The 25033-nt window shown below is 42.0% G+C and overlaps 1 protein-coding gene across 5 annotated transcripts in view; it reads right to left on the bottom strand.

Annotated features, from left to right (window-relative positions):
• Hmgs (hydroxymethylglutaryl-CoA synthase) overlaps positions 1–25033 on the bottom strand; it is a 285981-nt gene that overhangs the window by 114786 nt on the left and 146162 nt on the right. For 4 of the 5 annotated variants that reach the window (XM_076210936.1, XM_076210939.1, XM_076210937.1 and 1 more), the window contains exon 5: positions 20736–20861. The exons of the other annotated variant lie outside the window; for it this stretch is intronic. In XM_076210936.1, the coding sequence (XP_076067051.1) occupies positions 20736–20861 (126 nt within the window). The remainder of the gene's footprint in view (positions 1–20735; positions 20862–25033) is intronic. 5 annotated transcript variants of the gene reach the window in all.

Below are 25033 nucleotides of genomic sequence, written 5' to 3'. Positions count from 1 at the left end.
TGATGAAAGTTTTGGGATGGTTTGGACACATGGAAAGAATGATTGAAGAAAGATTAGCAAAAGATGTGGAAGGCAGAGGTGGGGGAAATGAACATGAGGGGGGGACCAAGGATGAGATAGATGGATGGGGTAAAAGGGGCACTGGGAAAAAGTGGAGTGTCAGTTGAGGAAAAAAAAGGGAGAAGACTGAAGATAGGGGTGAGTAGAGAATGGTTGTGTATGGATGATGCTGTGATGCAAGGGAGCGGGTAGGGGATGGAGGGGGGTGAGGGAGTACGTGTGAATAATAGTTTGATGCAGCCCAAAAGGACTTCTCCCCGTCACTCCACCCACCTCTGCTTTCCACATTTGTTTTGCTAATCTTCTTTCATTCATTCTTTCTATGTGCCCAAACCATCCCAATAATCTTTCATCAGCCCTATCTACCAGGCCCCTTCCCATACCCACTCTCCTCCTCACCTCCTGATTTCTCAATCTATCCAACCTTGTAACCCTTACCATACTTCTTACAGGTATGGAAAGTCCACAATCAGTATCATCCTATATAAGAAAATAAGAGCACTGATGTGTCAAGTGATATAACAGTGTCAACAAAACCAAGACTAGAAATGCATACTTACATACATATTCCAAGGGTTTTTTCCCCTTACAAGGGAGGTAGCCAGTGTCAAAAGGCATAATTCCACTACTACCCATTTCATCCTCACCCACTCCATTCCCATTCACCACCCCTCCCTCCTGGCTCCTCCCAGATGACGGGTCATCCCTGCATCTCACCCATTGCCCTGGGTCAGAAGCAATGCATCAAGACACTGGACATCCACAGCAAGGCCACTTCATTTAATTGGCAACACTTGCTCTCTGTCCTCTCATGCAGAAACATTGAAGATGGGAAGGAATCCCTTCGGGCTGTGTCAAAATATTATTCACACTAAGAAAAATTATAACAATAGGCGGAATACAAGGAAAGTTATTAGAATGGATGAAAGATTTCTTGAATGGGAAAAAAATGAGGATGGTGCTCAGAGACAAGAACTCAATTGGGAAGAAATGATATGTGGAGTCCCCCAAGGCTATGTATTAGCTCTGATAATGTTTGCTATATATATAAATGACATGGATGAAGGTGTAGAATGTTATATGGTCTTCTTTGCAGATGATGCGAAACTAATTGAGAGAGTAAGTACAGAGAAAGATTGCAAATCATTACAAGACCTGGAAAAAATCTGGAAATGGAGTCAGAAGAGTGAAGTGAATTTCAACATCAAGAAATGTAATATAATGGAATTTGGAAAAGCATACATACATACATATACCAAGGCTTTTTCTCCCTTACAAGGGAGGTAGCCAAAAAGGGAAAGGGATAAAATCATTTCCACCCATTCCATCCCTCAATACACTCCACACCCCTCCACCCTCACTCTTATCTGAGCACCTCCTGGATGATGGCTCATCCCTGCACCTTGTCCACTGCCCTGGGTCACAAGCAGTGTCGCAAGACACAGCACATCCACAGCAAGGCCGCTTCATTAAATCGGCGACCCCCCCTCTCCATCCCCCCATTGCATAAAAGGAGAGGACGGGGAGAAATCCCTTCAGACTGCGTCAAATTTTGCTCACACATAATTCCTCACCCCCATCCCCCCACCCATTCCACCTCATGCAATCACATCATCATCCATATACAACCATTCTCCATTCACCCCTGTCTTCTGTCCTCTCCCGTCCTTCCTCAACAGACATTCCCCTCTTCCCCAAAGCCCCCTTCACCCCATCCATCCACCTCATCCTAGGATGTCCCCACATGTTCACTCCCTCCACATCTGCCTTCCATACCTCTTTTACTAGTCTTTCTTCACTCATTCTTTCCATGTGTTCAAACCATCCTAATACTCTTTCATCAACCTATCTCCCAGCTCCTTTTCCACCCCCGTTCTCCTCCTCACCTCCTCATTTCTCACTCTATCTAGCCTAGTAACCCCCATCATACTTCTAAGACACCTCATCTCAAACACATTCAAATTCCTTCTCTCTTCTTCTCTTATGTTCCATGTTTCTGCCCCATACAGTGTTGTTTGCACAATCACTCCTTCATAGTCTCCTCTTAGCATCCATTCCCAAATGTCTATTCCTCATTACACTCTTCAATCCACCAAGGCATTTACTCGCTTCTCTCAATCTACATTCTACCTTCACTCCACCTTTTCCTGCCACATTTGCACCCAAGTATCTAAAACTATCCACTTCCTCCAGTCACTCTCCCTTAATGCTCACTTCCAGTCTACTGCCACTTTCACCCCTTGTACATCTCATCACCTTACGTTTACCCACATTTATCTTTAGCTTTCTTCTATCACATACTCTCTCAAACTGTGCCATCAACTTCCTCAATCCCTCCTCCGATCCTGCCACAAGCGCAGTGTCGTCCACAAACAACAGCTGGCTCACCTCCCACTTTTCTCCATTTTCTTTAACCATCTCCAATCCCTTGCATTTACCTCTCGCACCACCCCATCCATGTATAAGTTGAACAGCCAGGGCGACATAACGCATCCTTGACGAAGTCCCACCTTTACCTCGAACCACTTGCTCTCTCCATTTCTAATCCTGACACAAGCCCTAATACTCTCATAAAAACTCTTGATAGCTCCCAGAAGCTTTCCTTCTATCCCATATATCTGCATAACCTCCCACAGTGCCTTTCTGTCTACCCTATCATAAGCCTTTTCCAGATCCATAAAAGCCAAAAAAACATCCTTCCCCTTTCCTATAGCTTTCTCACATATCTGTCTTACCACAAAGATCTGATCTACACAACCTCTACCCGTCCTAAATCCACACTGTTCCTCACCAATTACTCCTTCTGTTCCTCTACTAATCCTCTCAATCAAGATCCTCCCATAAGCCTTCCCTACTACACTTAACAAGCTAATCCCTCTCAAACTACTACATTCACACTTGTCCCCTTTTCCCTTGTAAAGAGGAACTATACAGGCACTCCTCCAGTCCTCCGGCACTCTACCCTCTCTCCAGCAAACATTAAATAACCTCACCAGCCAGTCCACCATCACTGTACCTCCCCTTTTCAGACATTCTGCATGGCATCCATCCAGACCAGGTGCCTTACCTGCTCTCATCATCTTAACAACTGCCTTCACCTCATCCTTCCTTATTTCTCCTCCATTCTCCTCACTCATCACTCTCATTTTCTTTGCATTTCCCACTGCAACTATCTTTCCCTCCCTATCTTCCTTCACATTTAGCAACTCCCTAAAATATTCTGCCCATCTTCCCCTTACTGCCTTCTCTTCCATTATCATCTCTCCATCTGCACCTTTTACCTTTTCTTCTCTACTTGATTCGCCTCCTCTTCCTCTCTTAATTTCTTTCCAAAACATCTTTTTATTACTTTCAAAATTTTCTGTCATACTCTTACCCCATTTCACATCTGCTCTCCTCTTTGCCTCCTTTACCTTTTGCTTTACTTCTCTTTTCTTTTCTTTGTACCTCTCATATGACTCCCTCGTCCTATTTTGTAACCAATCTGTGAAAGCTCGCTTCTTCTCTTCTACAACCTTCTTTGTTTCCTCATCCCACCATTCAATACCCTTTCTTCTATTTTCCCCTGTCCTTCTTGTTCCACACACCATCCTTGCACACTTTATGACTCCCTCCTTGAACCATCCCCAATCCTCCTCCACACCCACTCCACTCTATCCTTTATTCCCTCCCACTCCTCCTTCAGCTTCTTTTCATACTCCTTCTCCTTTCCCTTTTCATTTAAAGAGTTCACTCTAAGAACCTCCCTACCTTTTGTCCCTTTCCTCTTTCTCCATCTATCCTCCACTCTCAGCTTACCTTCCACCAAAAAAATGATCTGATATTCCCCCACCCTCTCCCCTTAGCACATACACATCCTTAACTCTTCCTATCATACTCCTATTTACCACTACATAATCCATTAGCGCTCTATCTACCACCCTTCCCTCACACCACCCTCTCCCATGTGTACTTATGCTAGACTTTCTTCTGAAACATTGTATTTGCTATCATCAACTCTCTAGACACATTTCCACCATCAACTCTCCACTACGATTCTTTCCTGGAACTCCACATTTCCCAACCACTCCATTTCCTACCCTAGCATTAAGGTCTCCCAGTACTATTACATTTACATTTCTTCCTAAATCCTCTATGCACTCATTTAAATCTATCCAAAAGGCCTCCCTTTCTTCTACACACTTCTCACTGCCAGGCCCACATGCACTTACAAAGACCCACATCTCCTTTCCCAGTTTCACCTTCATCCACATTATCCTTGAGGAAACCTCCTTCCACTCCACTACCCGTTTACCTATCTCTTCATTTACTAGAATAGCCACCCCTTCCCTCCCTCGCCCTCTCTTCACTCCTGATAACCTCCCACTTACACTCACCCTTCCCTTTCAACTTAGTTTCACTCAAAGCCAACACATCCATCTTTCTTCTCACAAACATACTACCTATCTCTTCCCTTTTACTCTCATCTGTACCACATCCACGCACATTAAAAGACCCAAACCTTAGGGTGCTGGTCCGAAAACTCCCAGACCCTCTTATGCCTTCTCTTTTTTGTTTAGGAATGTCCCCTGTGGGGCTATAAGGAGAAGGATGCCTAGTCCCAATCCCCGTCCCTTTCTTCTCGCCTCTTACGATCCAAGTGGGAATACTTGGTGGCAGTATTTTTTTCCCCCACCACAGGGAATTCCCCCACCACAGAAAAAGAATACAGTAAACTCGCGCTTATCTGAACATGTTTTAACCGAATAATCGCATTAACCGAACATTTTCTCAATACGGTAGCCATCGCTTTAACCGAACGTATTTGGATCTCAACCGAACATTCAAACACCCCCGCCGCCTCTTCCACCACCCCTGCGCCACCCGCAAACTTCACCAAGTGCTCACACGGTGGCAGCACACTCCATGTTTACACCTGATCGGCTGTTTGGCAGTACATACATTCGTGAGTCCTCTCGGTGATGATACAGTATCACAAGCTCTCCTTAAACATTTTCTCTTTATACTCTATCGAATATGTTTATGAACTATTATAAGCATTTCCATGTGTATGTTAAGTTTACAGGTACGAATATTGCATCTGACATTACATATAAAAATCTACGGTAATGAAACATACAAAGTCGGATTAACCGAACATTTCGGTTATTCGAACATTTCTAATCCCCCTTGGAGTTCGGATAAGTGGAAGTTTACTGTACTCAGAGAAATGGTACAGGACAGTAACAAGGGGTTTGGGGACAGCATAACGGAGGGACAGTCGTAGTATAAAAGTGTCATAATTTCTCTATGAACAGAGTTTTCCTCTATCATAGACAAAATGATATGTGGCTCTGGTCCATAGGGGCACCCCATATAGACCCTAAAGTATCAAATGCATGCTACTTTGCCACAATAACAAGCAGCCAATACCGCAGACGGATATGGAAAAAACAAAAACAGAATATCAGGACAATACAAAATTGGTACAAAGGAAATTAAAAAAGTCAACTCGGAAAGGGACCTAGGAGTAACTATCACCAACATGACACCAGACAAACATATCAACAAATTAGTTTGAGAAACTTTCAATTTATTAAGTTCAATGAAAGTGGTTTTTGACTACATGGATGAATGAACAAAGATTGGACAAACTTGAACTACCTACCCTGGAACAAAGAAGAGAAAGAGATCTGCTAACTATTTAAAGAATTATGAAAGGGATGGAAGTCCTTGAGAGAGATGACTTATCAAAGTGGGATACAAGAAAAACTAGAGGGCATGAAAAGAAACTTAAAAAGGATATTTGTAGAAGAGATCTGAAAAAGAATAGCTTCCCACACAGAGTGATAGATATCTGGAACAAAATGAATGAAGAAACAGTGAGTGCAAAAACTATACAAGAATTTAAGATCAAACTGGCTGCTGAAAGATACAAAAGCAAGTCACTATGAGCATAGCTCTCTTCCCGTAAAATACAGCTTGGTAAATACAACTAGGGAAACAAATACATAACCATTCCCCAATCCCCCACCCACTCCCCTCCATGCATCACAGCATCATCCATACATATCCATTCTCCACTCACCTGTATCTTCTGCCTTCTTCCTTTCTTCCTCAAACAATATCCCCTCTTGCTCAACACCCCTTTTACCCCATCCATGCATTTCATCCTTGTTCACCCCATCATATTCACTCCATCCACCTCTGCTTTCCACACTTCTTTTACTAATCTTTCCTCACTCATTCTTTCCATGTGTCCAAACCATCCCAATAGTTTCATCAACCCTATTTCCCAGAAATAATTGACAAAATTTAAAGTTACTACTTGTGTAGATCCAGGAGGTGCTCAGATGAGAGGGAGGGTGGGAGGGGTGTGGAGTGTATGTAGGGATGAAATGGGTGGGAGTGTTTTTATGCCTTTCCCTTTTTTGGCTACCTCCCTTGTAAGGGGGAAAAAGCCTTGGTAAATGTATGTATGTACTTGTGTAGATGAATGAGAATCAGTTACTAGGCAATAGCACTTCTGAGGCAATCATTTGTCAGAAAGCAAGGTAGTTGTATGCCAAGCTTGTGAATAAAACCCCTGGAATAAATGGATTTCTTGGGTTCATATTCTTTTATAGGAAAATATGTTTCTGTTCACAAATATTCAGTTCACATACTTTTTTTTTTAACAAATTAACTTCATAAACTGAGGTTACTCTGTATCTTCTTATTTAATTTTCATGGACAGAAAAATAAAATAGTTGATAAGAATGTGATTAGAAGAGTAGAGATAGGAATACTAGTATGCAGCTTTGGAACAGAAAGAGCTTTGTGGACACAATACAACTAGTATAGGACACAGGATACTATGCAGATGATATAGATAATTGTATTTTGACTATCTAGCTATCTATATAGCAAGGGGCTCTTCCCCCTTACAAGGGAGGTAAGGGGCTAAGGCACACACCCACTGGCCTGTATTTTGACACCAATAGAAATATCATGCCAATAATACAGATACAAGGTCTGGAGGAGGAAAAGAGGACAGTGAGGAGGGTAGTATTCACTAGTTAGATTTAGTGAAGGCAGAGGTGACAGTGAGGAGGGGAGTAACCACATAAAAGATCTGGAGGAATGAATCAAATCCATCCAGAAAAATCAGTCAAACTTGACAGAGATCCGAGTGCCAGATCCATGGGACAGCATCTGCAGATAGAGGTATGGACATTGGTGCATTCTGAGGATATGTGACAGAGAATTCTCTGCAACAATTATCTCAGAGGAACCACTACAAGCAAATATCCCTTAACCCCTAGAATATGATGATGCCTACATAGCCGTCATGAAGCGAGAGCGAGTATATGAGGATGCTGGTGTTGGTGGCCTCATCAAGGTTCCTTTTGATTTTTTGCTGTGTGTTCAGAAATCTGCTTGTGAGCAAACTTTGCCTTCTCTGAAAAGTATGTGTGCACATGCGCTAGAGTTAGAGAAGGGGGGGAAAAAAGTAATTATTGGTTTGACAGTTGGCAATTATCATATTTTTAAAGAATTTGTAAGTTGAGGTTTGGATGAAACTTTTTTATTGAATGGATTTTAATATAATTTGAAAACCTTGTGTGTGTGCATCTTTTTTATGTGTGCTAGTTGCAAAATATATGTGCAATGTTGGTCCTGATTACATCTATTTTGTAGTTGTTGCTGAGTGACCCCTGTATGCTGTGAACAGGCTTGAATTCATTTTCTGCAATTATAAACATTCTGGGTGAAAGTGAATGAGTATAACAGCTATAACTTTACATATTATAACATGCATATTGTGATGTATCATCATACATCAGGCAACATAATGTGCACACGAGTATTTGACTTGTATTGGAGAAGTTAATGGTCCTATTGTCTGGATCAATGTTTTCCAAACTTTTCCAGTACATGAACCCTTTCAGTAGTACTAAACCTAACATGATCTCCACCTTTATAAGCTTTCTGAAAACATTAACCTTTAATACTGCAGATGCATTATTTTACCATTTAAAATATACATACTGTATTTTTTGGACCATAAGGCGCGGGCAAAATCCTTAAAATCGGCCAAAATTGGGTGGTGCGCCTTAGCGTGAGGTGCACCTTATGTGTGGCTTCAGTGCAAAAAAATGCTTCGAACAGTGACGTACTATTTTCACACGTTTTGTAGCTAGCCTGCCGACGGCGACAGTGCATAGGTCTAGCAAAAGTTACAACCAAGTTATAACCAAGATGCATGTATCTTGACAAGAAAATTGCGAAAACTTCGACAGTTTTCGAGTCCATGCCACCGCATTCTTTCATGCTATCATGGCTATGACATGATAGCGTCCACAACAAAGACAGCCATTTTGCATTGGTCTAGTCTCGCTCCACTCAGACTGTAGTCATTTGGGTGTTTTTTTTTATTTTCGACCATGGGCGCCATATAGCAATAGAAAATTAATTATTAATTTTGTATATTAAAATGTATCAATGTAATATACAATTTTGTGGGCGGAAATGAAAATAAAAAATACCTTGCTACAAGCAAATATGCTAATGAACAAAGTCGGTAGCATAGGACCTTTGTATACCCCACAAGCTGAGAGTGGTTGAAAAGCCCGCCAACGTCTCTCACGACGACGACAACGAGGATGAGCCGGATGACATTTAATTTGCAGGTAACGATTTATTAAACACAGGTTAGGTTAGGTTAGGTTAGACGAATTTATCACCCTTTCATTTCTTCGACGTCGGCATCTATCATAACAAACATGGCGTACCATTCGTCCGACAAGACTTCGTTACTTACGAAATCTGTTTTAGTACCCTTTTTGTTTTTTATTTCTGCTCACAAAATTGCATATTACATTGATACATTACAATTTACAAAATTAATAATTTTCTATTGTTATATTTCGCCAATAGTCAAAACTAAAAATTTACCTTCATTTGTAATCTTGTGTTTTTAAGTGAATAGAGAATTCCGGGAATAAAACTGCTAATGTTGGTTTTATTCCCCACAATTCCCGTAACGTGTTTATGTTGTTTTTTAGGGGTATTGATAGGGCAGACCGTCCATGGAGGTGGTCTGATTTCACTGACCAAAATAAGAAAATATATCATTTATTTTTGTAATTTTGCTAAATCCCAACCGATTTTTCTCATTCGACAACGAAAATGTTCAGTTCTGAATGCACTCACATAAGCATGATTATCCGATGACGAGACCAGCTGCGCCTTATGGTCAGGTGCGCCTTATGTAAGGACGGAGAATAGCAAATTACGGGTGCGCCTTATGGTACAAAGCACCTTATGGTCCGAAAAATACGGTACATATAAGAAAGGCCTTTTTCCCCCTTACAAGGGAGGTAGCCAAAAAACAAAGGCATAAAAAACAATCCCACCCATTCCATCCCTAATACACCCCACTCCCCTCCATCCTCCCTCTTCTCTTGGAACCTCCTGGATGACAAGTCATCCCTGCATCTTGTCCACTACCCTGGGTCAGAAGAAATGTCACAAGACACAACACATCCACAGCAGGGCCACTTCATTAAATCGGCGACCCACGCTCTCCGTCCCCTCATGCAGAAAAGGAGAGGACAGGGAGAAATCCCTTCAGGCTGCGTCAATTTTTTCTCACACATACCTCACCCCCCATCCCCCCACCCATTCCACCTCATGCATTACAGCAGCATCCATATACAACCATTCTCCATTCACCCGTCTTCTGTCTTCTCCCGTCCTTCCTCAACAGACATTCCCCTCTTCCCCAAAGTTCCTTTCACCCCATCCATACATCTACTCCTAGGTCGCCCCCTCATGTTCACTCCCTCCACATCTGCCTTCCATATCTCTTTTACTAGTCTTTCTTCACTCATTCTTTCCATGTGTCCAAACCATACTAATACTCTTTCATCAACTCTATCTCCCAACTCCCTTTCCACCCCCGTTCTCCTCCTCACCTCCTCATTTCTCACTCTAACCAACCTAGTAACCCCCATCATACTTCTCAGACACCTCATCTCAAACACATTCAAACTCCTTCTCTCTTCCTCTCTTATGTTCCATGTTTCTGCCCCATACAGTGCTGTTGGCACAATCACTCCTTTATATAATCTCCTCTTAGCATCCATTCCCAAATGTCTATTCCTTATTATACTTTTTAATCCACCAAGGCATTTACTCACTTCTCTCAATCTACATTCTACCTCCACTTCCACTCCTCCCTTTCCTGCCACATTTGCACCCAAGTATCTAAAACTATCCACTTCCTCCAGTCACTCTCCCTTAATGCTCACTTCCAGTCTACTGCCACTTTCACCCCTTGTACATCTCATCACCTTACTTTTACCCACATTTATCTTCAAATTTCTTCTTTCACTCACTCTCCCAAACTCTGTCACCAGCTTCCTCAATCCCTCCTCTGATCCTGCTACAAGCGCAGTGTTGTCCACAAACAACAGCTGGCTCACTTCCCACTTTTCTCCATTTTCTTTAACCATCTCCAATCCCTGACCTACCCTTGCATTTACCTCTCATACCACCCCATCCATATATAAGTTGAACAGCCAGGGCGACATAACACATCCCTGACGAAGTCCCACCTTTACCTCGAACCACTCACTCTCTCCAGTTCTAATTCTGACACATGCTCTACTATCGTAAAAACTCCTGACAGCTCCTAGAAGCTTTCCTCCTATCCCGTATATCTGCAAAACCTCCCACAGTGCCTTCCTGTCTACCCTGTCATAAGCCTTTTCCAGATTTATAAAAGCCCAAAAAACATCCTTCCCTTTTCCTATAGCTTTCTCACATATCTGTCTTACCACAAAGTCTGATCTACGCAACCTCTACCTGTCCTAAATCCACACTGTTCCTCTCCTAATCCTCTCAATCAGGATCCTCCCATAAGCCTTCCCATCTACACTTAACAAGCTAATCCCTCTGAAACTACTACACTCACACTTATCCCCTTTTCCCTTGTAGAGTGGAACTATACAGGCCAGTCCTCTGGCACTCTACCCTCTCTCCAACAAACATTAAATAGCCTCACCAGCCAGTCCACCATTACTGCTCCTTTTATAAGACATTCTGCATGGCATCCATCCAGATCAGGTGCCTTACCTGCTCTCATCATCTTAACAACTGCCTTTACTTCATCCTTCCTTATATCTCCTACATTTTCCTCACTCATACCCGATCATTTTCTTAGCACTTCCCATTGCAACTATCCTTCCCTCTTTTTCCTCCTTCACATTTAGGAACTCCCTAAAATACACTGCCCATCTTCCTCTCACTGCCTTCTCTTCCATTATCATCTCTCCATCTGCACCTTTTACCTTTTCTTCTCTACTTGATTCACCTTCTCTTCCTCTCTTTAATTTCTTTCCAAAACATCTTTTTATTACTTTCAAATTTTTCTGTCACACTCTTACCCCATTTTACATCTGTTCTCCTCTTTGCCTCCTTTATCTTGTGCTTTACTTCTCTTCTCTTTTCTTTGTACCTCTCATATGACTCCCTCATCCTATTCTGTGAAAGCTCGCTTCTTCTCTTCTACAACCTTCTTTGTTTCCTCATCCTACCACTCACTACCCTTGTAGTAATTAATTGATCCAAACTGAGAACGTTAGAGAACTTACCTGTTTGAGTCCTCTAACTGTCAGAAATGAATAGAATTCTTGAGGCTTTGATGTCTGTACAAATCCTTAGCCGAGGTTTGATTGTCCTTCTGGTGACAGGGTTAAAGCTTGTCGTTCTGGTACCAGAGTTGAAGCTAGTCTGGCGTTCAGTCACTAAAACTTAGTCTCGTTCGGCTGGAGTTCTAACGAGCCTTCAAAACAGCTTCGAAGCCACGGGACAACTGATACTTCAAGTAAGTTCTCAAGTTCCCGATTTGTTAATCAAAATTACAACATAGGCTTAAATAAATAATAAAGAGGGAGGGGAGTTTAATAATATTAATCAAAATTATGATAGTGTGGTATGAAGTTACAGGAAAGATTCCTGATTCGAAAATTAAACAAGCTTTCGGGAAATTGCCGTAGCTCAAGGTAAACAATGCCATTCCCATAACAACAATTACCACAGCCTCCCCAACAACAAAAAGAAAGTGTTTAAAAAATATAACACTTTCGAACAAAATTTATAACAAGTTTTTGATTGCTAGAGACCTTACTAGGTCTCTAGAGGCCAGTGCAGTCCCACAAGTTGGCCTCACAGAGGTAGGTTTCAGAGACACAATCGTCTTGTAAAGAGTTAACCTCCTCTGCATCTGAGACCTCTTCAAAGGGTTCAGACTCTCTAGCCTGAACATTAGGAACCCCAGGGGATTCATCCTCAAGACTGGAACTCAACTCAGCATGGAGCTCTAGAGGGATTAAAAGTTTGATGTTCACTTTAATAGAGTTTCCATCAGGCTTAACGACAGAGACTGTATGTATCACCTTGTCTTGGTCAGGAAAAGTTTCCACAATACGAACTAAGGGCCAGAAGGGTCTGGTCTTGAAGGGGAGTTTCAAAAAGGCAATATCTCCCTTTTCCCAGCTTCTAGAACTGTGATATGCAGCTCTATCCCTTTCCCTTAAGCTGACCAAGTACTCTGTCAACCATCGTTTCTTGAACTCTTCATAGAAATAATCCCTACAGTCCATAACCAAGTTGAGAAGAGAAGGGTAGTCTTCTCCTGATTCCCATTAAGGGACTTGTTCCAAGTCTCCAAACATCAAGGAAGGAATGGTCCTTCCAATAAGAAAATGATTTGGGGTAATAACATCTACCTCATTTTCACAAGAACGATAAGTTAGTGGTCTATTGTTCAAAATTTTTTGAACATCAGACAAAAGAGTGGTAATCTCTGCCAGGGAAGGAACAGACTTACCCTATACCTTATACAAACATTGTTTCACTGTCTGTATTAACCTTTCCCAAGTGGCACCATACCAAGCTGCATAAACAGGAATGGTTCTATGCTGAACAGGGGAAGTTTTTAAATTTCTCTTCAAATTCAGAAGATAAAAGCTGTTCAATAACTTTTCCCACTTGAACAAAAGATTTAGCGTTGTCAGAATAAACAGCAGAAGGAATTCCATACCTGTTAGCAAACCTAACAAAAGCCAAAATAAACTCAGGAGTGGACATAGTATTCACAACTTCTAAATGAACTGCTCTAGTATTGAAACATGTGAAGATAAGAATGTATATTTTAACCTTCTCTCCATTCCTATCTCTAACCCATAAATGTCCTGTGTAGTCTACACCAGTATGGGCAAAGGGCACACTTAGATTCACCCTAGAGGCAGGTAAGAGGAAGGATAATTAACTGCACGGGAATTGTATTTCCTACAAACTATACAATCCTTCAAAATGCTTAAAACAGCTTGTCTGGCCTTAAGTATCCAGAATCCGTGCATACAAAGGAAATTAAGTGTGGCTTGTAGTCCCATGTGCATAACTTGACAATGAGCAAAGAAAATTAGGATTTTAGTTAAATGATGAGATTTGGACAAGAGAAGGGGATTGACAACCTCATATTTGAGGTTAATGTTCATGTCAATTCTGCCCTTGGACCTAATCAAACCATTCTTGTCCAAGAACAAGTTCATTTGACTTAGCAAAGGAGGTACATCATTAGTGTTGGAATTCTGCAAATAAGCAATTCAGCAGGAAAGGGATCCCTTTGCATAATACTCATCAAATAATTAGATGCTGCCTTAACAGAGTCAACATTAGACTTCTTGAACAGAAAGACAGCCTTAAAAATCAAAGAAGTATGATGAAAAAGTTTACTATAGGAAGAAAACTTAGAGACATCTATTAGAGGAGGAGTGTCAACTTGTACAACAGCAGCATTGACAATGTCTCCCTTGAAACAGGAGGGAATACATCCCAAGTGACCCTTTGGCCAAGTATGAGGAGGCCACAACAACCATTCAGGTCCATAAACCCACCAATTAAATTTTTCCTTGAACACCTTAGCACTACAAGGTTTAGTTAGGAAATCAGTTCAGAAGGAACATAAATAAAGGAAATGGGTGTGAACTTGGCCTTGAAAATTTCCAAAAGATTGGAAATTTCCTTCAATCTATTATTGACAAATATATTTTTCTTAGGAGCCTTGTTGGTCAGGATCCAAGAAAGGGCAACTTGACCATCAACAAAAAGAACCACTGATTCAACCAGTGGGGCAGACAGCAGTCCTTCCTCAAAAATAGTGTTGAGGCATTTCAAAGATAGAAAAGTTGCCATAAGCTCCAAAGACGGTAAAGTTCTCTGTTTAATAGGAGCCATCTTGACCTTGGCAAATAGAAGAGAGGTATTAGACTCCTTTAATTCTCTTCCTTCTTGCCCTACATATATGGCACATCCATAGGTTTCCTTGGAAGCATCAGCAAATACAAACAATTTAAAGGGAAACTCTGTACATAAGGTTTTCCTTTTAAAGGATAGGTTATTAACCTCCCTAAAATTTTCACATAACTTGTTCCATCTAACAAGTAACTCTCTATCCAATTTCCAATCCCAATCCACCATCTTTTGGCACATCTCTCTAATAAGGATTTTTCCATGCAAGAGCACAGGAGAGAAAAACCCTAAAGGATCAAATACAGAAGACAAGGAAGACAAAACTTGTCTTTTGGTCAAGGCATTCTTGTCAAGGGAAACATCCTTGATTCTCAAAGTATCATGATCCTTATTATAAATATAACTCAAGACTTTAACCTCTTTATTGCAAACTACTTCTTGATCAATAACAGAAAGAACAGAAGTCGAATTGCATGTCCACTTCCTGAGAGGTAAACCTCCATTGAACATGATCTCATTAATCTTCTCGACCATTGCAGGGAGGGAACAAAGCTCGTTAGTAGTGTAGACCAAATTGTCTACATAAAATTTATCTTTGATTAAGGAGGCAGTTAGAGAGTCAGGCTGCAAAGAAAGATGGTGTTGGATAATGAAATTTAGAATGAAAGGAGAGCAAATGAAGCCAAAAATGATAGTATTATATCTGAAGGGTATATACTGGTCGTTAATCCTCCTGAAAAAACAGAACCTGTTATGATCAGCCTCATCCTTCAAATGAATCTGCAAGAAGGCTTTCATAACATCAGCCAAAATGACATGATTATTGGTCCTGAAATACAACAAGAGAGAGAGAAGGCTGTTCATCAAGTCAACTCCTGGGAATGCAGCTTCATTTAAGGAAGGAGCTTTTCCTACTTTGAGAGAACAATTGAAAACTGGCCTTATTCTAGAAGTGGAAAGATCATCATCCTTCAACACATGTCTATGGGGTATAAAGATTTGTTCAGGGACTCTTTTAGTTACTGGCTCAATAATACCCAAGGCCTCTTACTGGTCAAACACAGCTTCATAATCCTCTCTAAGCCCCTTTTGCTCAAGTTTGTCATAAACCCTTTGAGCTACAGCTAGAGATATCTTAAGGTTAGAGGGAACAAGATCCACCAAATCCTTTTTCCATGGGATCTTCACATAGTAATGTCCATTCTTGAAGGAAATGGACTGTTTAAATTCATCAATGTGTAAATTATCAATATCCTGGGTCTGCTCCTCTTTAATACCAATGGACTCTAAAGAATAGAAATTGTCAAGACCATACTCAACATTAGAATTAATAACGACTTCCTGCAAAGGATCAAATTGAGAACTTACAGGTTCTAAACAGAAGTTGACAAGAAACTTTTCTTTGCCTAACCTTTTGGGAGGAAAATATTTAACAGTCTTATAAGACTGAGTAAGGGAAGTGCCTTTCTCAGTTTTCTTTAGAGAAACTCCATTGGTCTTGAAAGAAGAATTGTAGAAAACAAGTGAATCTCCATGATATTCCTCTAAGCAATTATAAGAATCCACTCCAAGGTCAGAGCCTGGTTTTATCCTCAAAGGCCTCTCCTTGCATTTGAAACTATCAACGTCTTGGATTTCATTAAAGAGCATTTCAGGAATCCCCCTTATCATTCTCTTTAGGTAGAAAGGCTTCTCACTAGGAGGGATATATTGAGCCCCAGTCCCGTATGGAGTGTAACCATTAGCAAGTTTGATAACCTTGCATGACGGGCTACCATACAAGGGGGCACTTTCAATTGAAAAGTTTGAGAAATTTGAAGAATATCGTTGCCTAGGATCCCTATAATGTTCAGTTGGTCTCCCTTCACCTTTGGAAAACTTGGCAAGACAAAAAATTGGTGATTATTCATACTAAGTAGTATAGAAGATAAGGAAGGAATTTGTAAGGACAAGTTGAATCCTTCAGTGGCAAAGAACAAACTAAACAAATTCATCCCTGAAGGGAGTTTTAACCCCTTCCATACGGTGCCGCACACGTAGGCGTCATGGGGAGCGAGTGTATTCGCGAGGCTGCCATATCGGCGTCTTGATTATATTTATTGTAGTCGCCCCTCCATAATGACATTCTTTCTAATTCTTTTGTAATCGCATTTTCTATGGTTATCAAAATTCACGGGTGAAGAGAGAACGATTGATATAAGCGGTGACTATATTTTATGATGCGAGTATTATTACGACACGTCGTACGGCTGGCATTGGCTGCTGCCACCGAGATCCAAGTCCATGACGCCTACGTGTGCGGCACCGTATGGAAGGGGTTAAGTTAGCAGTGTAGTTAAAACCTCTTTTATTCATTAGAGGTAAACCAAAGGAAGAAACTAACTTGTCCATAGGAGGACTTAAACAAGGTCCAACTTTGTCCTCTACAAATTCCTTATTAATGATAGAAAACTGTGCTCCAGTGTCCAACAAAAAGAGACATTGGGCAGTTCTCTTTCCTCTGCTAATAGGAAGGGAGACCAAAGGAACAATGGAATCTGTTGAATTATGAAAATTAAACACTTTCCCTTCAGAATGTGGTGTCTTATAAGCCATAGGACACATGGCTGCATGGTGCTCGGGTTTGTTGCAAACAAAACATTTATAAGGCAGAGCAGCATTCCAAAGAACCATGTCCATGATTTAGGCATCTATTGCACAGTCCTAACTGAGATGCTCTAGCTTTCCTGTGCTCAAGGAATTTATATGAAGTACACTTCGAACTAGCATGGTCAGAAGCGGGGCAAAATTTACATCTACTAATAGACTTCTTAATGGGATTAGAATTGGCCTTAAAGGAGCCATCAACTCCCTTACTGGAATCAACTGTTTTTTTAAAGGAAATTTCCTTGAAAGCAAGGGAGCTGGTAGTAAGGCTTCTTTTAGGTTTGACACCAAGATCATCTGATCCCATTTTGAGTCTAACCAAAACTGACTGGTAAACTTCCTTGATTTGGTTAAAATTGGGGTAATTAGAATTAATTACCCGAGACAATTCAATAAGAAAAAATTTAGGCAATTTAATTGAAATTAATTTACTTATCAAGACGAGGCCCTTGCTTCCTGGCCTATTGAAATCTACCCCAATTCCCTTAAGGTCTTGTAGCTTGGAATCTACAGACCTAATGTAACTTTCAAGGTCTCTCAAGAGCGAGACCTCCGGTGCATTGATAATGGAAATCAACACCTTATCAAGAATTTCTTCCTTGTTGAAATATAACTCATCAAGAAGAAGGAAAGCAGAGTCAAAACTTGAATCATCCACTGGTAAGTTCTCTACTAAATGGAAAGCCTCCCCTCTGAGGTACCCCTTCAAGTAAATTAACTTCTGACTATTAGTCAGATTGGGGATACCAGCTAAGGCATTCAGAAAACCTTTTTTAAATTTTAGATAAGCAAAAGGATTGCTAGAATTGTTCTCGAAACGTTGAAGAATAATAGGAGGAAGAGGAAGTTTTACAGAATTATCAGTGGACTTGTTTAGTTTTTCACCTATTTGAAATTCAAAAACTCCCCTTAACTCATGTCTCTGCTCCTTATACGGAGACAATTCAAGAAGAACGGACAGGCGGTAAGCTCTGGATTTCTCCATATCCTCGTCCTTTTCTTCTTTGGGGAGCAAATCTTGAATTTCTTCATTGAAATCTTGTATTTTTGAAAGGAAATTCTCAATCTGAATTAACACATCATCAAGGATGGAACTAGATAAAGAATCAGATTTCTCATTCAGAGCTTTAAAGTCCTTAGAGATAAGCCCCTTTTTATGAGCTCTCTGTCTTCGGAGTCTTTGCAAAACTTCCGAAGCGGACAATGTTTTATCATGGCTAGCCATAACAACGCCAACCCAACAATTAGTTACAAATACACAAGCAAAATAGTCGTGCCAAAAAACCGTCTTATGGACTAAGCACAACGAGGATAGAAATTAAGTAAAAATAATTTAGATTTAAATACTAGCTTAATCGGATAAAGGCAACAAATCAAAAGAAACCACGACAATATAACAATAGAGGCCACCAAGAATAGAGAACTATTCGGAAATTTCTGAATGTTCACGAGAAAAACAAGGTACCAAAGCCGACAAAATTCCCAAAAGTTAACAAGGTCCTCAAATGAGGAAATTAATCAAACCGAACAAACTCGGTATAAAGAACAGGAAACCGGACTTCGTACCCACACACACTATCGTAACCTTAATAAAATATGTTTACATAGCGGCTTACTACATAAAGGGGGAAAGTTAAAGTGGAAATCGACTACTAAAGTTCAATTTAAATTTTTACGTAAATTCTCAAATTCTGGGGGAAAAAAAAAAAAACTAAATCCGAGAATTCAGACTAGTTAGAGAAAACCTATATTGTTATAAGACTGATCTGAATTCTTGATTAGTTAGAGAAAAATCCTATGTAGTAATTAATTGATCCAAACTGAGAATGTTAGAGAACTTACCTGTTTGAGTTCTCTAACTAATCGTCAGAAATTAATAGAATTCTTGAGGCTTCGATGTCTGTAGAAATCCTTAGCCGAGGTTTGATTGTCCTTCTGGTGACAGGGTTAAAGCTTGTCGTTCTGGTACCAGAGTTGAAGCTAGTCTGGCGTTCAGTCACTAAAATTTAGTCTTGTTCGGCTGGAGTTCTAACGAGGCTTCGAAGCCACAGAACAACTGATACATCAAGTAAGTTCTCAAGTTCCCGATTTGTTAATCAAAATTACAACATAGGCTTAAATAAATAATAAAGAGGGAGGGGAGTTTAATAATGTTAATTAAAATTACGATAGTGTGGTACAAAGTTACAGGAAAGATTCCAGATTCGAAAATTAAACAAGCTTTCGGGAAATTGCCGTAGCTCAAGGTAAACAATGCCATTCCCGTAACAACAATTACCACACCCTTCCTTCTATTTCCTCCTGTCCTTCTTGTGCCACACACCATCTTCACACACTTTCTGACTCCCTCCTTGAACCATCCCCATTCCTCCTCCACTCCTAGTTCTACTCTATCCTTTACTCCTTCCCACTCCTCTCTCACCTTCTTCTTGTACTCCTCCTTTTCCTTTTCATTTAAAGAGTTCACTCTAAGCACCTCCCTACCTTTTGTCCTTCCTCTCTCTCCATCTATCCTCCACTCTCAACTTACCTTCCACCAGAAAATGATCTGATATTCCCCCACCCTTAGAACATTTGCATCCTTAACTCTTCCTATTATACTCCTATCTACCACTACATAGTCCATTAATGCTCTATCTACCACCCTTCCATCCACCACCCTCTCCCATGTGCACTTATGTTTGACTTTCTTCCTAAACACTGTATTTGCTATCATCAACTCTCTAGACATATCTCCACCATTAATTCTCCACTACAATTCTTTCCTGGAACTCCACATTTCCCGACCACTCCGTCAATTGGTTCTTTTCCTACCCTAGCATTAAGGTCTCCCAATACTACTACACTGAAGTTTCTCCCTAATCCCTCTATGCACTCATTTAAATCTATCCAAAAAGTCTCCCTTTCTTCTACACTCTTCTCACTACCAGGCCCATATGCACTTACAAAAACCTACATCTCCTTTCCCAGTCTCACCTTCATCCACATTAACCTTGAGGAAACCTCCTTGCCACTCCACTACACATTTACCTATCTCTTCACTTACTAGTATAGCCACCCCTTCTCTCCCTTGCCCCTCTTCACTCCTGAGAACCTCCCAACTACACTCCCAAACTCATACTTGCCCTTCCCTCTCAACTTAGTTTCACTCAAAGCCAACACATCCATTTTTAAGATATATTATTCTAAAATTTAAAATACAAGATAAGAGGGAGGGAGGAGGGTAGAGGGGAGTGGAGTATGTTAGGTATGGAATGGGTGGAAGTGGTTTTTATACCTTTGTTTTTCAACTACCTCCTTTATAGGAGGGGAAAAAGCCCTTGGTATATATAAAATATTAATCACAGCAGAGAGAGCAATAATTTTTTTTATCATTGTTTATCAATGTTTATTAATAAGGATTTATTTAATCATGTATTTTAATGAGAAGGATGCATTTACTTTTTTTGACAATACATGAGTCTGTGTGGCTGAATGTACATACAGTTGGACCCTCCATGACCTCCAGAAAAAGGCTCATAATGACCCGCAGTTTGGAAGCCTCTAGTCTAGGTTATACCCAAAAATATACACACTAGTATAACAATGGATACAGGAAATCACAGAAGAAAAATTAGGCAGAAGCTAGGTCATTTCAGGAAAGGTGGAGATCAGATGTTTATCCACGTGCAAATAAACAAAATGTACATGGAGAAAGGCTTTGAGGAAGAAGAAACTGGGAGATGAAAATACATGACCTGGCTACTAACCCCTTTCTAAAACAAGAGGAGCATGAGGACCAATTAGCAGTGCCACAGCACCAGCACCCCCTGTAGGTCTTGCAGCACCTTTGGCATAAACTGCTATGTCACCTGCTACAACCACTGCATATCGACCTGAAGAGAGAAAAGACAGTTTGTCATTTACAGAGGTGGGCATTCTGCACATGAACTCCGCTAATCGCTAATCTGCTAATTAGCGGACTAAGAAAAAATGAGTGGATTAGCGAATTGAAAAATTAGCGGATTAACGATTCGCGGAATGCCAAAATTGTAAGTCCGCAAAGATCTAACTTTCATTATGATTTTTTTTTTTTATAATTTTGTTAAATACCAAAGTCCCTGATTTATGAATAATTGTGCCATAAATAAGATACGAAATGCTAGTTGAGATATGATTATATATATGTATATAGTAAATGTTACAATTTTTGAAATTGTGACACCCGGCTCGCTGTCTCCCCTTCCCATTTTCTCGTCTGATTTCTCACCGTTACGGCCCTTCATTCCCTATACTCGGGGGAATTACCAGAGTCCTTAAGACTTCTAGTAGCTACATCCTGTCCTTTCTCCTCCTCGTTATCCTCTTCAACTGTCGTGCCATTTTGACAATCAATTTCAGTGCCTTAACGAAGGGAGAGACTTCTAATTATCTAGAAACATCCTCCCCCTTTTGATTCGTGTTCTCATAGCCAAGCTCAACGGTTTTCGCGCCCAAACAAAGCGCCCAAACACACCCCCTCCCCCCCCTGCGCGCTGCCACATATTTGTTTTAAGCTAGGCAATTAGAATAATTAGGATTGTATCTAACCCGCTCGTGAACAGTGTCTACCTCAAGGAACAATTGCAACTGTGTCACCTCCCACATGAACATTATTCGTAGTACCCTTCGCAACTAGGGACGGAGACATAGAACTATTGGCAACGTCGGAAGCCGGCTAGCGGGCATCACGACCTCACATGCCGCGAGACATAGGTCAGTCTATCCATTAAGGTCAATCAGGGAGGTTCGGGCCGCTCACGTCCTTGAGAGCCCAATCGCGCCCTATCCTCCCTCATGTGGCTATTAAGGATTTACATCCTTAAGTGAGCGCTTACGCACTGTAGACATTCGAAGAGTAATTGCGGGACAAATCCCCTTCCGAAACTTATCAGGTGGAGTGCTGTGTGTGACATCCCGACCATCATGGGGATGTGAATAGTGACTAGAGGCATCCAGCCTCCAGTGAACAAATCATTCGTGTATCAAGGGGTCACGTACGTACCTGTACCCCTTTCCTCGGGACACTGACCTGAAAGGAACTGGATAGCGTATACAAGAAGCCCCCTACGTGTTCAAACCCGCTCCCCCACCACGAGGCTAATCACAAAGGATGACCCGGGTTCCCGCCGTGATCGACAACACCGATATCCTTCAATAGCAAAAGCATCCTGCCAGAACGAGGAACAGTACCCCATGGAAGTCATCCCCTCACCCAGCAGAGACCCTCTAAGGATAATAGCAAGTAACAAAGAGTATTTACTAGATAGGACCCCTAGATAGGCGCACAGGGAGATAGGATAGATAGGATGTATGTGTGAATCCAACTGTTAAAACCCTTATTTAATGTCAAGTAGCATATTTCTAGTGTTTAATTATTCAATTCATTAAAACTCACAATAGGAGTTCTGGGTTTCATTAGCCTAGGACGGTTCACTTAATGAGTTGTCCCATCATACCCCTCCCCACTCTTTGATCTACTCTCACGCTTGCCTTGGAGGGAAGGCGAGTGGTCCCGAGATGTGATACAAATCGCCTGGACTTCGGTTCCCCAACTGCAGCTATCTTCCCCCCCCCCCTTCATCAATCACTTAAGGTACGTGTTACCCACACCACCTCATCTACCACCTTCTTCCACTGTCCAGGAATTTGCGTCAGTAAAGGTATGCTCTCATAATTTATATGTACAGTATACATATATAGTAGTGCATATAGATATTAATGATTAATGCATTTCATTTTTATTTGTATGTACGAATTTTTTTGTGTTCATTGTATAGAATTTGCGTAGGCTAATACGTGACTTTTTGCGTGAGTATTCTTTCGAATATTTTCTCGAACGTGAAGGAACTAGAACTTCTAGTGAACGCCGAATATGTTACGAATTGAAGGGATTATAGACCTAGTGTGATTGGGGAATTGTAATTTTAATTAAAAACCTTGAATATGTTCTAATGGAATTGTGTATATTTAAGTTTGTTTAATGTTACGAATAATTAAATATGAACGCTTATACGGAGTACATAAAATCTCGAATCTTCTGGTATTTTCGTGAGATATGGTTCATATAAAAGGCGGCGAGACCCCACAGAGTGAGGCACTGGGAAAAGATAATTCACACTGGATGGACACTCCCGCTACGTTGCCTCGCCACGTGATTTCTCAAGCTATCAGCCGCAAATACCCGAGTCACTCGCTCTGTTTGTCGTGCTGCCGATACTTTTACGTTTGCCCTGCTACCCGAGCCAATTCCCCCTTATTCGCGGAATCTCGCTCTGGCAGGTTATGCCCCACATAACTCTCCCTGCACGGTTAGCGTAGCCCTTGCGGTTCTTTCAAAAATCGCTTTCACGGCGGGAGAGGGGGGACCCTTTCGTCAAGCATTAGCCCGGTCTCGCGCACCCTCGCGCAACCGAGCCTCGTTATTCGTTGACTGCGTACCAGATAGACAGGATAAGACACAGCACGAACGCCATGGCGGACACTGATTCATGGACCTGCGTGTCAAAGAAGCGTCGCTGCGCTCCGAGTTCACCGGCTCCACCGAGTAGCGAAGCTGCCGTTGTGATGGCCCCAGCTAGCACTAAGGGTGGCAAGCTCCCCACCTTCAAGGTCGTACCCTCGGCGGGGTACGACACAGCCTTTGAAGTGGTGAGAGCACTGGAGAAGGGCCCTCTCCGCGGTCAGCTCTTGTCCCTTCGACCCCTCGGCGACGGTAACGTGCTTCTGTTACCGAGCAGTTATGACGTCGTCGAGGAGTTGGAGAGGACCAAGATGCTCGATGGTAAGCCGTTGAACTTAGAGCGGCTTAACCCGGAAGACCGAAAGCATCGTCTCGTGGTACACGATTACCACACCTCTTTCGAGACCGAGGTTATTGAGGACCATCCTCAGGTAATCGCGGCCACGAGAATGCGTCGGTGGGACAAGCGTCCGACACGCCAGGTCCTCATTACCGTGAAAGGCGAACCTTTCAACTCAATTGACCTGGGTTGGTATGGCAGGTATGATGTACGAACGTACATCCCTGATCCTCTCCGTTGTTTCAAGTGTCAGCGCTACGGTCATCACCAGGCGAGGTGCACAGCTAAACAGCACAAGTGCGGAATTTGTAGCATGCCTCATGCCACTGAGACTTGTCTCGACAAGTTCAAAGCTGGCACTGAGACTGTTCCAAAGTGTCCGAACTGTGGGAAGAAGCACCACGCCTGGAATACCGGGTGCGCAGTGCGTCAAATGCAGGCCATTGCCTCAAAGGAGAGGACTGAGAAGCAGCAGGACTTCATACCTGCCCCCCCCCCCCAGGAACATTTGTATGGGGCAGCAGGAAACACTCTCCTGCCACTGCACCACCACCACCTACACACAGTGCTCCTGATTTAAACAATCAGACGCACTTCCCAACAATGAAGACAGCTCCCACACAGACACAACGAGCTCCCAAAAAGGCCGCTCCCACCTCCAAACCCGTGCCCGCCTCCAAACCTGCACCCATCTCCAAATCCACACCTGCCTCTAATCCCACCCCTAAATCTAAAGCCAAACCCACGCCCCCCGTACCAACCCCACGAGCACAGGACCGACGGTCCTCTCCACCTGAATATCCGTCCGATATCATCCCCCTCAGGGAGGATGACATCGAGCTGATAGTGACTGGCGTCGTGTCTGCTGTCGCCACGACTTTTGGCGAGGATGACACAGGCAAAATGCTGGAGTTGGTGAACAGGTCTGTTAAGAATGTGCTCAAGCTCCTAAAAGAGAAGAGGAACCCTAGGCGAAAGGAGAGGACTCCCTCCCCCTCTACCTCCTCCTCCTCTCCTGCCTCCTCCCCCGCCTCTTCCACCACCTCTTCCTCTTCCTCAACCTCCTCCTCCTCCCCTTCCACTTCCCCCAAGCCTGCCACACCTGCCTTCACCATTGGGAAAGACACACCCACTTCTTCCAAGCACAGGAGAGTGTCTTCTGCCAGGCCCCAACGCCAACTTGCATTGAGGCTTGAAGACTCCTCTTCTGATGAGGAGGAAAAGGC

This window comes from Oratosquilla oratoria, chromosome 28 (genome assembly GCF_046742065.1).
Source record: "Oratosquilla oratoria isolate Oo_2021 chromosome 28, ASM4674206v1, whole genome shotgun sequence".
In the NCBI taxonomy this organism is placed as follows: Eukaryota; Metazoa; Arthropoda; class Malacostraca; order Stomatopoda; family Squillidae; genus Oratosquilla; species Oratosquilla oratoria.
Note: the sequence above shows the minus strand (reverse complement) of the source record. Positions and strands in the feature narration are given on the sequence as shown.